Genomic DNA, 14,326 nt, shown 5'->3' with positions numbered 1-14,326 from the left:
TGAGCTGTTGACTGAGCATTGTAGTTTCAGGTCTCCTCTATCCCCCACCTTCGTTCTTCATGGTCTGTGCCCTTTTCTTGACTCATACCAGCAACTGCCCTGCTCATGGTCCCCTCTGCCAGGTTTGGCTACTGTGCGTGTGCCCCTGGGCACAAGCCTGTGCAGCAGGAAGTCTGCCAGGCCCAGTGTTGCAGGGGGTACATGTGTGCTTGCGATCCTGTAGAGACTCTGCTGATCGGCTCTGCTGATGTCAGGGAAGTGACACTGGTGTAAATGGGAATCGGGCCCGTTGGCTCTTGGGGTGATGATACAAACTGGAGTTGCACCCAAAGCGCTCAGTTCGGATCTGGTCCTGATTGTCCCCGAGCATCTGGGACCATTGGGATTGGGGGATATGCGTTCAGTTCAGGGGCATTTGCATCAGTCTGGTGTAAGGAAAGCCCCCCAGAGCATGACTTAGAAAGAAAGCCAAATCTCAACAGAGTACGAGGCCTGTGAGAGGTGTGGTCATTGTGTCAGAGCCACAGACTACCTGCTCTTTGCTCTAAATCCCATCTTCTTGCTGACTAAGAGCAGGAGTAATCTGGGGTGACTTCTCCAGCCCTGGCTAAACTGCTCACAGCACTGGTCTGTCCTTCTCTGAGCGTGGGGGTTTCTTTCCCTCCCCCACTCCCCTGAGCAGGGCTGTGTCAGGCGTGGTGCAGAGCAGAGAATTGTTCCTAGAGTCAACTAGGCTGAAGGGTCAACCGGGTGGGGGGATCAATCCTCAGGTTGGCTGGGGGGAGGATCCATCCAGGGTGTATCGGAACATTGCATTTCTCCGTGTTGGGGGCTTGCCCACCGTCAGCCCAAGGCAGCCCGCCTGCCCCTGCCAGTAACTCCCTCTGGTTCCACCGGCATAGGCAATGCTGCTGAACAGGATCCCTGTGCTGCCAGAAGACAGGGATGTGGCAGATGAGAGAAAGAAAGTTTTGGAGTCCCCGCCAGAGCTGCTGTCATCGCTGAGCAGCCCGTTGGTCATCAAGGAGCTCACCAAGGTGAGCTGGAGCCCAGGCACCTTGCAGATCCGATCCCTACAGGGGTCCCAGGTTAAAGGGGATGGACACGGATGGTTTGTGCCATTGCAGCTTTAGCAGGGGTGTTGCGGGTCTGGATTTCAAGGTGCTCTAGCAAAGCCGTGCGGGGGAGCGTTTGCACAGCCTTTGGACTGTGCATTTGCACAGCAGCAAAATCAGGCCTTTCCTCCCGCAGTATCCCCAGCAACTTGGCACAAATGGCAAGTTCCACAATGCCACTCACCAGGGTGAAGGTGGCCATGCTGACCACGCCCTGCTGGGCACGCTGGGGTGAAAGAGTGCAGCTGTCACTCCTTGGAGTGTCCTGTTGGCATGTCCATGGGGAGGCATTGACTGCAAAGTGCCCAAGGAAAGCCCTGGGCTTCGGTGGATGTGGAGTGAGGCGCCCATGCTCGTCATTTCCCTGGGTGCTTGGATAAACACCTGTCAGGAATGGTCTAGATAATACTTAGTCCTGCCATGAGTGCAGGGGACTGGACTAGATGACCTCTCGAGGTCCCGTCCAGTCTTATGATTCTGTGATCCTGAGCACTGCATGGTAAGGCCCTGCACACTGGCTGCCATGAGACAGGGGCCTGAGCCCCATCGCTGCTCACACTCATGATGCCAAATGACCACATTATGGTCAGCTTCCCTTGTCACACTGGGCACAGCTGTGGTGGGCAGGGGTGGGTGGTGGGGATCTAATCCTGTGTTCTCGGCCCTGCATCAGGTCAAGGGCTTGGATTTCATTTGTCGCAAGGCTCTTGGGGTCCCCTTCTGAGCCCGGTCCCTGAGCATCCTCTGTGGAGCCCAGCGCCCAGTCAGGAAGCAGTGGTAGTGCATCTGTGGCAGACAGAAGCAGCCCAGGCTCCCTGTGACTGCGTGCTGGCTCTCTGCGTTCTCCCAGGTGTATAACAGCAGTGAGTCCCTACTAGCTGTGGACAGAATCTCTCTGGCGGTCAACAAAGGGGAGTGCTTCGGCCTGCTGGGCTTCAATGGAGCCGGCAAAACCACCACCTTCAAAATGCTAACGGGCGACGAGAGCATCACCTCGGGGGATGCCTACGTGGACGGCCACAGCATTCTGGCCAACATCAAAAAGGTACTGAACGCCAGCGAGTGAAGGGGCAAGGTTGAGGTCTGGGCGCCACCCATGGCGGGCACTGCTGGAGGGGCAGGGCGGGGAGCAGTCTTGCTTCCGCGCCCTGTGTTTGATTCTCAAAGCGCATGATGCTGCTTCTGGCTCTGTGCGTGTGGTTAGCAGCTGTCTGTCTAGTACGTGGAAGGGCCAAAGCAGGATTTGGGGGTGCTGCGCTGTAGGCTGTTGTAATAATGATCCCAAGAATGCAGAGAGCCAGCTGCTTTCTTGTCCAGCCAGCCTGCTCCACTGACTGAAATTTGGTTACTTGGCACACTGGCCCCCTTTGCTGTAACGGCAGAGATCAAACAAGTTCAACACTTGGATAACTTCAGTCACTCTTTGAAGCGTGCCACACACAGTACTCAAAGTGGATTAAGCTACCCAGCGTGAGATGGGCTGCTAAAAACAAGCATGCAAATTAGGGCTTGTCATGAAGACTTAGTGCATGGCAAGCCAAGGTGTAAATCGACAGCGCACTAACTGGCCAGGTGAACAAAAGTTCCATGGTGCACTCTGACGACAGTAACTTATCCCTGCTGGCAATCACAGCTGTTCCCAGCCTTTGGAGAGAAACCAAGCGCAGATGCTGGCCTGCCTAGGCAGTCTGGTTTTCTGGGGATATCGCTGCAGAGGGTGGAACTGTGCAGCCTAGGAAAGCCCCAGTCTGGCAGGAGAGAGACGTAGGTCCCCGCCCAAGAGAGGTGATGGCTGAGGAGCTGGTTCCCTTGGTTGACCACAGTGGGAATACCTGTGCCGTTGGTCTGCACCATGACAGATCTGGTGGCAGGCAGCGTGTGGGATCTGTAATGGTGTGAATTGTCAGCAGTTACAAGTTCTCACGCAGCTCATTTATTCTTAAGGTGAGAGAAAACCAAATCAAACAATAAAAACCTACACGCCTGCTAGTGGTCTCACCAGGGATCACCCCGTCTTCAGCAGGGCTCTGGCAGGAGTCAGCCTTTCACACCCCTCCAGAGGGTTTTCTGGGGGGTACAAGTTCGTAACAGCCTTTGCTCTGACACAGAACAGTGACTTGGTCAGGTCATCTATTTCATTACACGTGTCTGGCCTTTGATGTTGTCAAGGTTACTTCCCCACTCTGAACTCTTGGGTACAGATGTGGGGACCTGCATGAAAGACCCCCTAAGCTTATTCTTACCAGCTTAGGTTAAAAACTTCCCCAAGGTACAAACTTTGCCTTGTCCTTGAACCGTATGCTGCCACCACCAAGTGTTTTAAACAAAGAACAGGGGAAGAGCTCACTTGGAGACGTCTTCCCCCAAAATATCACCTCAAGCCCTACACACCCCTTTCCTGGGAAAGGCTTGATAAGAATCCTCGCCAATTTGTACGGGTGAACACAGACCCAAACCCTTGGATCTAAAGAACAATGAAAAATCAATCCGGTTCTTAAAAGAAGAATTTTAATTAAAAGAACCACTTCTGTAAAATGAGGATGGTAAATACCTTACAGGGTAATCAGATTCTAAACATAGAGAATCCCTCTAGGCAAAACCTTAAGTTACAAAAAGACACAAAAACAGGAATATACATTCCATCCAGGACAGCTTATTTTACCAGCCACTAAACGAAAGGAAATCTAATGCATTTCTAGCTAGATTGCTTACTAACTTAACAGGAGTTGTAAGGCTGCATTCCTGATCTGTTCCCTGCAAAAGCATCACACAGACAGAGAAACCCTTTGTTCCCCCCCCTCCAGCTTTTAAAGTATCTTGTCCCCTCATTGGTCATTTTGGGTCAGGTGCCAGCGAGGTTATCTTAGCTTCTTAACCCTTTACAGGTGAAAGGGTTTAGCTTCTGGCCAGGAGGGATTTTATAGCACTGTATACAGAAAGGTGGTTACCCTTCCCTTTATATTTATGACAGATGTCCAGTTTGTGGGAACAGAGGATCAGCAGGCAAAGGCCCTCTCCTCAGGGTGGAGCTCCCAAAGGCTGTGCTCTGGCATTACCAGAGGTGGGGAATTTGCATTCCCCTCCCCCTAGACCTCCCAGGAAATCCACGTCAAAAGTCCATTCTCTTCTGGCATGTTGTTCATTGTAGTCCTTATATCCTCCAATCAGGCCTTACATCCCATCTCCCCCTCAAGGGTACAGACAGTCCTGGCCCACAATAATCAATAAACTGCATTTAGTGCAATGGATCCCAAGTTACCTGAAAAACCTTGCTGAATTAAGTTTAAGGATACTACAGGAAGTTGCCATATCTATCACAATTTCTATTTAAAAGAATGGTGGGTACTCAATGGAGTTGTAAGGCAACAACACATTCAATAAACCTAGTTACAGGAAATGTTTCACATAATGTATAATTAGCTGGTTGAACTCATTGCTACACAATGAGATTTTAGCATGATTCAAACAAGTATTAGACCTTTTATGGCTAATGAGAACATCTGCAGTTAGATTCGAGAGGGTTAAAATTATTCGGAAGGGATCGAAGCCCTGATACCTTATGGGATAACGTAGTTACTAACTGATGGGGAATCGATGAGAAACACCCCTATGGATAGGCTGTTCCATCATGTTTCTCTACCTTCCTCTGAAGTAGCTGGTGCTGACTGCTGTGAGACAGACTACTGGACCTCTAGTCCCTAAATGGGATGAGCTGGCCTTTGTCTGTCCATCTTGGTTGGCTTTCAGGAAATGTTAGTGAGGAAATGGTGTCAGCCAAAGCAGCAGTGTTTCTCTTGTTCACTAAGCATCTGGTAGCCGTGAAGAGAATCCTGAGAATGGGCCATGATCATTTAGGTTCCGACACGTCGGTGGGTGGATGCCAATACATGGTACTGCTGCTCCAGGCACGTTAACAATTCCTTCCCCAAGACAATCCACCTTGACATTGGGGATCGCTTTTGAGGGCTCTCCTCGAATCCTGACAAAGTTCCAATGAGGTTTTCTGTCCTGTCCCTTTCCCCACGTTAGTTAGTTCTTCTCCCTGTCTCTCACCCCCAGCAGCCCCTCTTTGGGAAGCAGCAGACACAAGGGAGCACAGCGCCCTCTGCACAGACACTGAATCTGTAGGGCCAGCTGCAGAATAAAACTGGCTAGGAGCTTGCGATCTTGTTTCTGTCACTCTGAAGCCGGTGTCGCAGCTAGGTGTTCATAGCTCTGGGCTCTGGTTTGCAGATGGTGTTGATTTGGGAGAGGGAACACAGAGTTAAGACCTGAAAAGCTAGCCAGCAGAAACTAATGCTGGGGATCAGGCCATAGGAGTCTGGTGCAAATGTCACTCTTGCAGGTGAGGATTTGGGGAGCAAGATACCAGATGTTCTATACAGAGAGTAACTTTGCATGGTGCCCACTTGAGCTCTCTGAGTGACCAGTTTCTCCTCTTGCTTATTGCCAGGCAGTACATAGAGCAGGGGTGAGCAAACTTTTTGGGCTGAGGGCCTCAAATTGTATGCAGGACTGGGGCAGGGGCTTGGGGTGCAGGGTGTGGGAGGGGGTGAGGTGTGCAGGAATGGGCTCAGGGCAAGGGATTGGGGCAGAGGAGGGGTGTGGGATGTATGAGGGAGCTCAGGGAAGGAGGTTGGGGTGCAGGGTGTGGCGAGGGCTCAGGGCAGGGAGTTGGGGTACAGGAGGAGTGCAGGGTGTAGCAGGGCGCTTAGAGCAAGGGATTGGGGTGCGGGCTGCAGCAGGGAACTCAGGGCAGGGGGTTGAGGTGCAAGAGGGGTGCAAGGTGCAGGCAGGGAGTTGGGGGGCGGGATGCAGGAGGGGTCAGGCAAGCAGCACCAGGCTGGAGCCCGAAAGTGGCTCTGGGGTGGCAGCAGCACACACCGGGGCCAGGGCAGGCTCCCTGCCTGCCCTTGCCCCATACTGCACTGCTCCGCTCTGGGAAGCGGCCGGCACCACGGTCCTGTGCGGCCCCTGGCGGGGGGGCACAGGGCTCCATGTGCTGCTCTTGCTGCGCCTCCAGGTACCTCCCCTGAAGCTCCCATTGGCTGCGGTTCCCTGTTCCTAGCCAATGGGAGCTGCGGGGGCGGTGCCTGAAGGCAAGGGCAATGCACGGAGCCCTCTGCCTGCCCCTTCCTTCCCCCCCAGGCTGCAGGGATGTGGTGCCAGCTGCTTCTGAGAGCAGCGTGGGGCCTGACGGGCTGGATCCAGCTCACGGGCCGTAGTTTCCCCACCCCTGACATAGAGTGTAGCTTTCTTTCCTGGTAGCCGCAGCCAGCTGAATTGAGCCACACACAGAGGCTCTGAATAGAGTAGTACGGTGTTATCAGACTAGCAGTTCAGGAAGCTTGTGTAGGAATTGGCAAGCACCAGCCACCCGTGCTCTGGTTAGCTAGCCATCCTACGTAGCTAGCAGCTCTGTGGCTTCTCATGACTCATTATCCTACAGGCTGGTTAGAAGATCTTTTAGTCATAAGGCCCTTTCAGACAGGGGTGTCTGTCTGTCTGGAGACCCAGTACATTCAGGGCTGTTGTGGTCTGAATCTACCCACCGATGTAATTAATGTAAAACAATTAGTATTGGAAGGAGTCTTTGTGGCAAGAACAAAGCTCCTCCTGCTGGTGATCTCAGTGAAATCAGCCCCTCGCTCTTGGCTTATTTTTTTTGGCCTGCCTTTGCTCCAAGGTCCAGCAGCGGATTGGCTACTGCCCTCAGTTTGATGCCCTGTTGGATCACATGACGGGGCGGGAGACACTGAGCCTGTATGCCCGGCTTCGGGGGATTCCCGAGCGCTACATCGGCAGCTGCGTGGAGAACATGTTGCGAGGGCTGCTCTTGGAGCCCCACGCGGACAAGCTAGTGAGGTCCTACAGGTGAGACGGAGACCCGGAGGCCTTCTGTGCCCAGACATGGCTCTGTGGGTGGGATTGGAAACCTGAGTGCCCGCGGGAGCCTGGCCGAGTGGCTAAAGCTCAGGGCTGGGAATCAGAAGAGCTAAGACCTAGTCCCAACTCTGCCACAGGCTTGCTGAGAGGTTTTGGCCAGCCTCCCTGTCTCTGCCTGGGCTTCGCCATCTGTCAAACGGAGAAACTTTCCCTGCCTGAAGGGACTGTGCAGGTAAATGCACCGCAGGGCACTGAGACACAGGGTTGTGCGAACTATTACCTTTTATAGCTGGGGGGGGAATGGTTCGAGGAGATGCCCCAGCTTCCCTCCTGGGGACTGCAGCCCCAGGTTTGTCCCCACCCAGGCATAGCCCAGACAGCTCGGCATCCCAGAGAGCTGTGCACGATGCTCTCCCAGCCTAGCTCTCCCAGAGCTAGTTTAAAATTTGCCTCTCTTGTCGGTCCCTCCCTTGCAGCGGTGGCAACAAGCGGAAGCTGAGCGCTGGCGTTGCCCTGATCGGCGGGCCTCCAGTGATCTTCATGGATGAGCCCTCCACTGGCATGGACCCTGTGGCCCGGCGCCTGCTCTGGGATGCCGTGACCAGGACACGAGAATGCGGGAAATCCATCATCATCACCTCCCACAGGTGCCTGGTGCCCCTTTCCTTCCTGGGCTCCAGTGGGGAGAGGGAGGAGGAGGAAGTGGGAGGTGTGGAGGGGAAGGAGCGGGGCAGGCTGGTTGTGAGGTTCCCTGCAATGGACTAGCCCTTGCTCCCTGTATCCCAAAGCACCCAGCTGTATTGCACGGGCAAGTGTTCGTGGCACCTGCTGAATGACTATTGCAATGGTAGCAGTGTGCAGTCCTTCGCAGTGTAACCCACTCAGCTCTGTCCACGGCATCTGGCCTGCAGAGTAGGGGCAGGGACAGGGGAGCTGTCATCCCACCTCCCACGTGGGTGAAGAGCAGGTTCCCGTGCCTGGCCCCAGTCCCAGACAGCAACACCTCCGGATGTTCCAGCATCGTCGCTTCTGGGTGCTGCCTCCTTTCCATGGCTCTGTTCTCCTCTCTGCAGCATGGAAGAGTGCGAGGCCTTGTGCACCAGGCTGGCCATCATGGTGAACGGGCAGTTCAAATGCCTGGGCAGCCCCCAGCACCTGAAGAGCAAGTTCGGCAGCGGATACACCCTGCTGGCAAAAACCAGAGCCGAGGAGGAGGGCGACATGCAGGTGTTCAAGGCCTTTGTGGAGAAGATGTTTCCAGGTACAGCCCCTCACTGGGACGTGGCCCCTGTTCATGCTGGGGAGCCCTAGGGGTGGGGCTCGGCAGCGCGCCCTGTTTGCACCCCTGCATGCGCATGTCGCCTGCAGTCTCCTAACTCAGCGCTAACCTCTGCTTGTCTCCCCCAGGGAGTGTCCTGAAGCACGAGCACCAAGGCATGGTCCATTATCACTTGACCAACAAGAACCTCAGCTGGGCACAGGTGAGGGCAGGCCAGAGGCTGCTAGCATCTGTCCCAGGCCAACCCAGGCTTCTCCCTTTCCATAGCACACACAAGAGGCACTGGAGCGAAGCAGGGAGTGAATGGAGGGACTTGGGTGCCCCTGGTCATTTGGTTGCCGTTCCAGCTGGGATTATCCATCCATTCCAGCTGGGCTTTGCTTTAACATGCATGTCCACCAGGCCACTGATGTTCGTTTACTGGTGTCTGTTTAAAGAGACAGTGTCTGTTTGAAATCCAGGCCATCAGAAGTCACTGATTTAAAAATAGCTTCAGCTCCTCTCCCTGCCCCTACTCTCCATGCTCATCTTTCTGGCTTTCCCTCTCACCGGTTGTTTTTTAAGCTGATTTTTGTCCCAGAGCAGATGGGTAACTGGAGGGGGCACTATTTCAGAAGGGCTTCAAATCTCCCTAGAATAGTTAGGAACGAGTCAGTGGTGTCCCCCACCCAACTCAGTGCTGTGACTGGCACATGGTACCCAAAGCTGCTACAGTAAAGAAATACCAGTGTATGTGGGTGCGGCCAAAGGCTCTGCTAGCGCTGGGCCGGGCGTTAGCGGCTGGACTCTGGGTGCCCGCAGCGGTTGTACCATCCCCCTTGGGCAGCGCTGAGCCGGGCGTTAGCGGCTGGACTCTGGGTGCCCGCAGCGGTTGTACCATCCCCCTTGGGCAGTGCTGAGAGCTTGTGGGTGATCACAGCCTTTGGCTCTCAGCCCAGTAGGTGCCATGGCTGGGGCAGCTCTCCCTGACTGAGTGTCTCTGGAACTGATGTTTCCTCTTTGGCTTGGGCAAAATGTCTCCCTTTTTGGGGGCTTTCAGATTTCTTTTGGCAAAAACGATTGCCCAGGAAACAGCCAAGCCAGCCTGGCTGGGCTGGGGGTTGCTGAGCGCTGCAGCTCCGAGGGAGCTCTGTTGCGGGCGGGGCATCCCCAAATGCCTTGGAGTGACTCGCCCTGCTGCCCACGCTCCCTGCTGGTCCTGCGCATGGAAACCTCTGCTTCAGTGTAGCTGACCGTCCTGGGTGAGAAGCGCTTCCCCCGTCCCTCTCTCAGCTGCCACTTGTCTTCCCTTCCCCTAACCCTCGTCCCTGGGCTCTGTGTCCCCCTTCATCTCCTCTCACCTGGCCTGTTGCAGCTCCCAGGTCCAGCACATCGAAGGCTCCTGGAAGCATGACTCTGTCGCATACACCCATTGCCCCGCCCCCATTTCTCTTCCCTCTGCTCCTGTTTGCCTTGGACTTGCCACCAACCTAGCCCTTCGGGCCATGTCTCTGCTACTGGTGTGAGAGACGCCTTCTTTGCAGCTCTCCATCTGGAACAGTCTCAGTCATGCTGACTCTCTGTCTTGTCAATCTTATCTGAGAGCCTCTGTTCCCCCTTCCTCCTCGCTCTGACTCTCTCCTGTCTTCCTGAGCCGCTTGCTGAGCTCAAAAGCGCTGTGGGATGCAGTTTGCACGGGCTGCGCCATGCAGATTGTCCTGGCCTGAGCCGCTTGCTTTGGGTTTCAGTGAACTGTGCAACCCAGTTATTTCCAGCCCAGGAACGTGTTCTTTAAAGAGGCAGACTCTTCATGAAACACCCTCCACCTTGAGCCCCAGCAACCCCCCTGCCAGGTCAGGACAGTCAGCCCCAGCTCCTGTGGAAACCCATCCACTCCTGCCATTTGACCAGCAGGTGGTACCACAAGCAAGGTTCTCCTCCCGCGACCCCTGTCAGAGTGCAGGGGTGCCTGGAGCTGGCGCTGTGCCACGGGATACATGCCACCCTTACTGGGGCTCCTGGGCATCCCTGCAAGTTAGGAACCAAGCCTGCAAAGTGAACTCCCAGCCCTGCACCCAGGTACTTAGGCGAGGCTTGTGTAGATAGAGATCCCTGATCTGACCTCTCTCATAATGCAGTCCAGAGAGTCTCACCCGGTTACCCCCAAACCCAACCACGTGGAGTCACCCGGCCTCTTGTGCCTTCCCCTCAGGTCTTCGGGGCGCTGGAGAGAGCCAAAGAGAAGTTCCACGTGGAGGATTATTCTGTCAGCCAGATCTCCCTGGAGCAGGTCTTCATGAGCTTCACCCGCTTCCAGCACTGCACAGAGGAGCGAGGGAAATGAACAGAGACCCACCGGCCCCCCTCCTGGACTGACCTGCTGCCTATACATAGTATATATAGAGACAGTAATTTATATTATCAGCGTGTCTTAAATAATGTATAAATGTCAGAAAGTTTTGACCAGGGTGTGTTGGGGTGGGGGGAGGAGGCATCCTGTCTGCTCCTCAGTGCAGGGGTCACAAGGAGCATGGGATGGGGGGTGTGCGAAGCACAGGCGGTGAAGAAGGTCTCCAACTTCTGCCTTTTGGGGAAACTTCAGAATTTTACTCCCCCCTTCCCATCTTTAAACCAGCCGAAGAGAGGACGGTGCTCAGCGACGGGGGAGCAGCCAAGGGAACTACCGAGCCACTGGAGTCCAGGGTTCATCTCTACACCACGGCTGCTCTGCTCCATCGAAGGGGGGAATCCTTGTATCGAATGATCGGGGGCGGGTGTCCTTGTCACCGATCCTTGCACGCGTCTGTGTGGGGCGCTGGCAGCACCCTCCTGAGTGTGAGAGACCGTCACTGCTCAGCGTTCACTCCCATCCATAGACACGGCATCAAAATGCAGGGGAAGGGGGCACCAGCACAGAGGTGGGCACCTGATCCTGCTCTTTGCAGTTGTAGGCAGAGTCTCTCTGGCTTTACAAGGAGCAGGAGCAGGCCCCGTGCATCCTTCTGGAGAGCTGCTTCGTTCCACGTTGGCAGCAGCATGAGACAGGTTTGTGTCGTAGCTGAGAACAGGAGGAACTCTCCCGACACCTTTCCAGAGGGTCCCCTCATCAACGTGCCACATCCCTGCACGTGCCTCATCTACCCAGAAATGCACTGGCATAAGGACCTGGCTTTGGGACCCACGCATGTCGAAATGTATTCCGTCAGGGCTTGCTGGGATCTAAGGGGACGCTGTCACGTAGCTTAGAGCCAGCACTTCACTTGCGTCGTTGGGATCTGTTGGGGATTATCCTCCAGGGGAGCCCTTGGTGTTTAGATGGAAAGAAGCCACTGTTCATGCGCCAGGCCCTGCCAATGAATCTTCCGTCCATTCCACCCCCGGGTGGGGCGGCCAGTGGCTGCTAAGGGGGATGGAGCTGTTCACTCTCTCTTTAAGCCTCCTAACAGCCTGTCCTGTTCTGACTTGACACCGGGGAGAGCTGCGTTCCATACTGAGCTGGGCTGCAGTGATCGCACGCTGTCCTGGCGCACAGCCGTCAGTACAAGGCGTGCTCTGTGTTGGGAGGATGTGAGACCCCCACTGCCCAGGGAGCAGCTATCAGATACAACAGTCGCCCCCTTCAGAGACCATCCTGCCTGCTAACAAGGGAAGGAGCCATGCCGGCATGCGCTCACAGGTGCTCTGAGTTCACTGTATGGCCTGCACTTACATCCTTCACGGCCAGCGTTTAACAACTGTTCTGGGCTTCCAGGGTTAAACACCCGCCATGCTCAGCACTGGGGCCGCAGCCCGCGTAGAGCGAGCACTTGTGTTCTAGAGGGGCACCCTAGAGAGCGATCTGTGGGCACAACTCGTGGGTGATGCGCTGCAGAGCTGTCCGGGAAGGGTTGGCTCTGGAGCTGTAGTATAGACCCTGTGGGTGTGGCTGGAGAGAACCTTCCCTGACGCATGGTCCAGACCAAGGCAGTGAAATTATATTCCCATCTGTCTGTGTCCCCTCCCCCAGTGCACATGCCCCACAGAGTAAATTCTGGGGGTGCAGGTAGACTGTCCCAGTAAGGACTTAGTGTGGAACAAGGGAACCCTGGTGATCCTATTCAGTAGGCTCCAGGCCACCCCAGATCCCACCCTGAGGTCAGCATGGGCCTGTCTGTGCCAACGGGCACAGCATTTGCCTGTCGGACTTGCACAGCACCTGCTGCAACGAGCATCAGCTCAGCACTGAGCCCTGCGTATGCTGCCAGCTAGCTCACCAAAAACCACCCCGGGAGGCCAGGGACATGCCACTGAAAGGGGAAAAAGCTCCTCCTCCTCCGCCCCCTGAAAGGCTGCCTGTTGGTGGAAGACCCCGTGTCGTGGTTCCCAACCTGCGGCACGGTGTGATCTTCAGTGGAACCTCCATGCAGAGCGCCCTGTGGGGTACAGGGCACGGCTGATCTCTGTCGTGAGCTGAGGCAGTATCCCATTCCCTCCAAGGGAAGCCAGATTCTGGCTCGTTCAGATCCACATGCTGATCGTAACTGGTGTGAGTCTGGCCTCTACATAGCGCCCAGACAGGGCACGGCGTTTGGTGGTCAAGGAATAGCCACATCCCTGCCCTGAAGAGCTTACAGTCTAAATGGCAGAGGGGACGGAGGCAAACCGAGGGCTGGGAGAAGGAGGTGGGATTCCCTGGACCGGTTCATGTGGTTGCCATGCAAGACTACATGCTTTTAGTTCCTTCAGTGTTTTTTTTTTTACAATGGGCTGCCCTGGCGTAGTGAATCCAAACACCCTGGCTGCAGGGCTTCCGATAGGAGCCCAGATTGGTCTGACACCAGTGCTTCTAGTAGAGGGGCAGTGTGGGGCCCTCTCCCTGCTCTCTCTCGAAGGCACTCCATGGAGGTGGGTGACCTCTGGATCCAAATATGTCCTGCCTGGGACCCCTCTCCACTCAGCCTTGCCTTGGTACCTCCCTAGCAATGGCAAACTGCCCCCACAGCGGGCACCATTGCGCTCCCTGCTCAGCTTGCATGTCCCTCACCCTGCCGTGGGCCCGATCCTGCAGCATGCCGTGGAAGTGACCAGTGACAGCAGGCAGGATCGGGCTCTCCGGCTTGCAGAGCTGTCCCTGTGTAGAAGCGCCCGCTGAAGAGGCTGCGGGAGCAGCTGGTGATATGTCTGGGGTGTCTCGGTTCTCTCTCCTTTGCCTATGTCCCAGTCTGATTCCCATACTGGTGACTAGCTCCGTCTGTCTGACTGCTCCATGATCAGGGCAGAGCTGAGGTATTGCACTATAGCTACACACGCAATTGCACATAAGGAACTAATATTTAGGGGTGGGGTGCAGATTCCGGTTGAGTGGTCATGTCATTGGGGAGGTTTAACTTTTTTTCCTGTAACCAGCCCCTTTTCTGTTCCATTCCTCCTAATGTTACTACGGTGGTGCACCATGTTACTGTACTAAGAATGGCTCTGGCTCTTCCCTGGGGCATGTGTCAGTTTTATTATTCACTCGCCAGGTGTGCGCACAAGGGCTCGGGTGCCTGGAAAGTGGGGAAGCTTTGGACCCATCAAACCCTGGGGGTGCTGAGCACATGTAGTAGATTCAGTGAATCGGCAGCTCTCACTACCAAAGGCCAGTCCTGCTCCCGCTTGAACCTGACTGCAATGGCAGTATCAATGGGAGCTGGTGCTAAGGGATCCATGGGCTGGGAGGCCTGGATACCCCAAAGTCCTTAAGTTGATACAGCAAACGGTGGGCACCTGCCCAGTCAGGTGCTGGGCGATCCAGCTGTCCTGCAGTTGTACAACCGCTAAGCAGGAAGGGCCCCATCCTGCTCCTCTTGAAGTCCATGGGAAAACTTGAGTGGAAGCTGGATCAGGCCAGGAAAGAATGTTTCCCAGTGGCTGGTCGATTACTGCTGGTGTGGACAGGAACCCATGTGTGTTTTTGTGATTAACCCTTGCCCTGCTGGAGTAAACTGCTTGTTTTATTCTCCGACCCCACTCCCAAAAATCCCTGGGGCTGTCCCAAATTCTGTGGGACAACAGGGGGCAAAGATGTGATTACAGTGTGGTGTCTGAC

The 14,326-nt window shown here is 55.2% G+C and overlaps 1 protein-coding gene across 4 annotated transcripts in view; it reads left to right on the top strand.

Moving 5' to 3' along the window:
- The window catches only part of ABCA3 (ATP binding cassette subfamily A member 3), an 85,395-nt gene extending 71,672 nt beyond the window's left edge, over positions 1-13,723 (top strand). For 3 of the 4 annotated variants that reach the window (XM_077828247.1, XM_077828248.1, XM_077828249.1), the window contains 7 exons: positions 903-1,037; positions 1,966-2,160; positions 6,802-6,989; positions 7,478-7,648; positions 8,075-8,262; positions 8,409-8,482; positions 10,472-13,723. In XM_077828247.1, the coding sequence (XP_077684373.1) occupies positions 903-1,037; positions 1,966-2,160; positions 6,802-6,989; positions 7,478-7,648; positions 8,075-8,262; positions 8,409-8,482; positions 10,472-10,603 (1,083 nt within the window). In that variant the 3' untranslated portion in view covers positions 10,604-13,723. The remainder of the gene's footprint in view (positions 1-902; positions 1,038-1,965; positions 2,161-6,801; positions 6,990-7,477; positions 7,649-8,074; positions 8,263-8,408; positions 8,483-10,471) is intronic. The other variant, XM_077828251.1, reaches the window with a different exon arrangement.
- Positions 13,724-14,326: the final 603 nt, after the last annotated feature.

The sequence above is a fragment of the Eretmochelys imbricata genome, chromosome 10 (genome assembly GCF_965152235.1).
Source record: "Eretmochelys imbricata isolate rEreImb1 chromosome 10, rEreImb1.hap1, whole genome shotgun sequence".
NCBI classification, from domain to species: domain Eukaryota; kingdom Metazoa; phylum Chordata; order Testudines; family Cheloniidae; genus Eretmochelys; species Eretmochelys imbricata.
The sequence above is the reverse complement of the archived record's forward strand: the minus strand, read 5'-3'. Positions and strand labels throughout refer to the sequence as shown.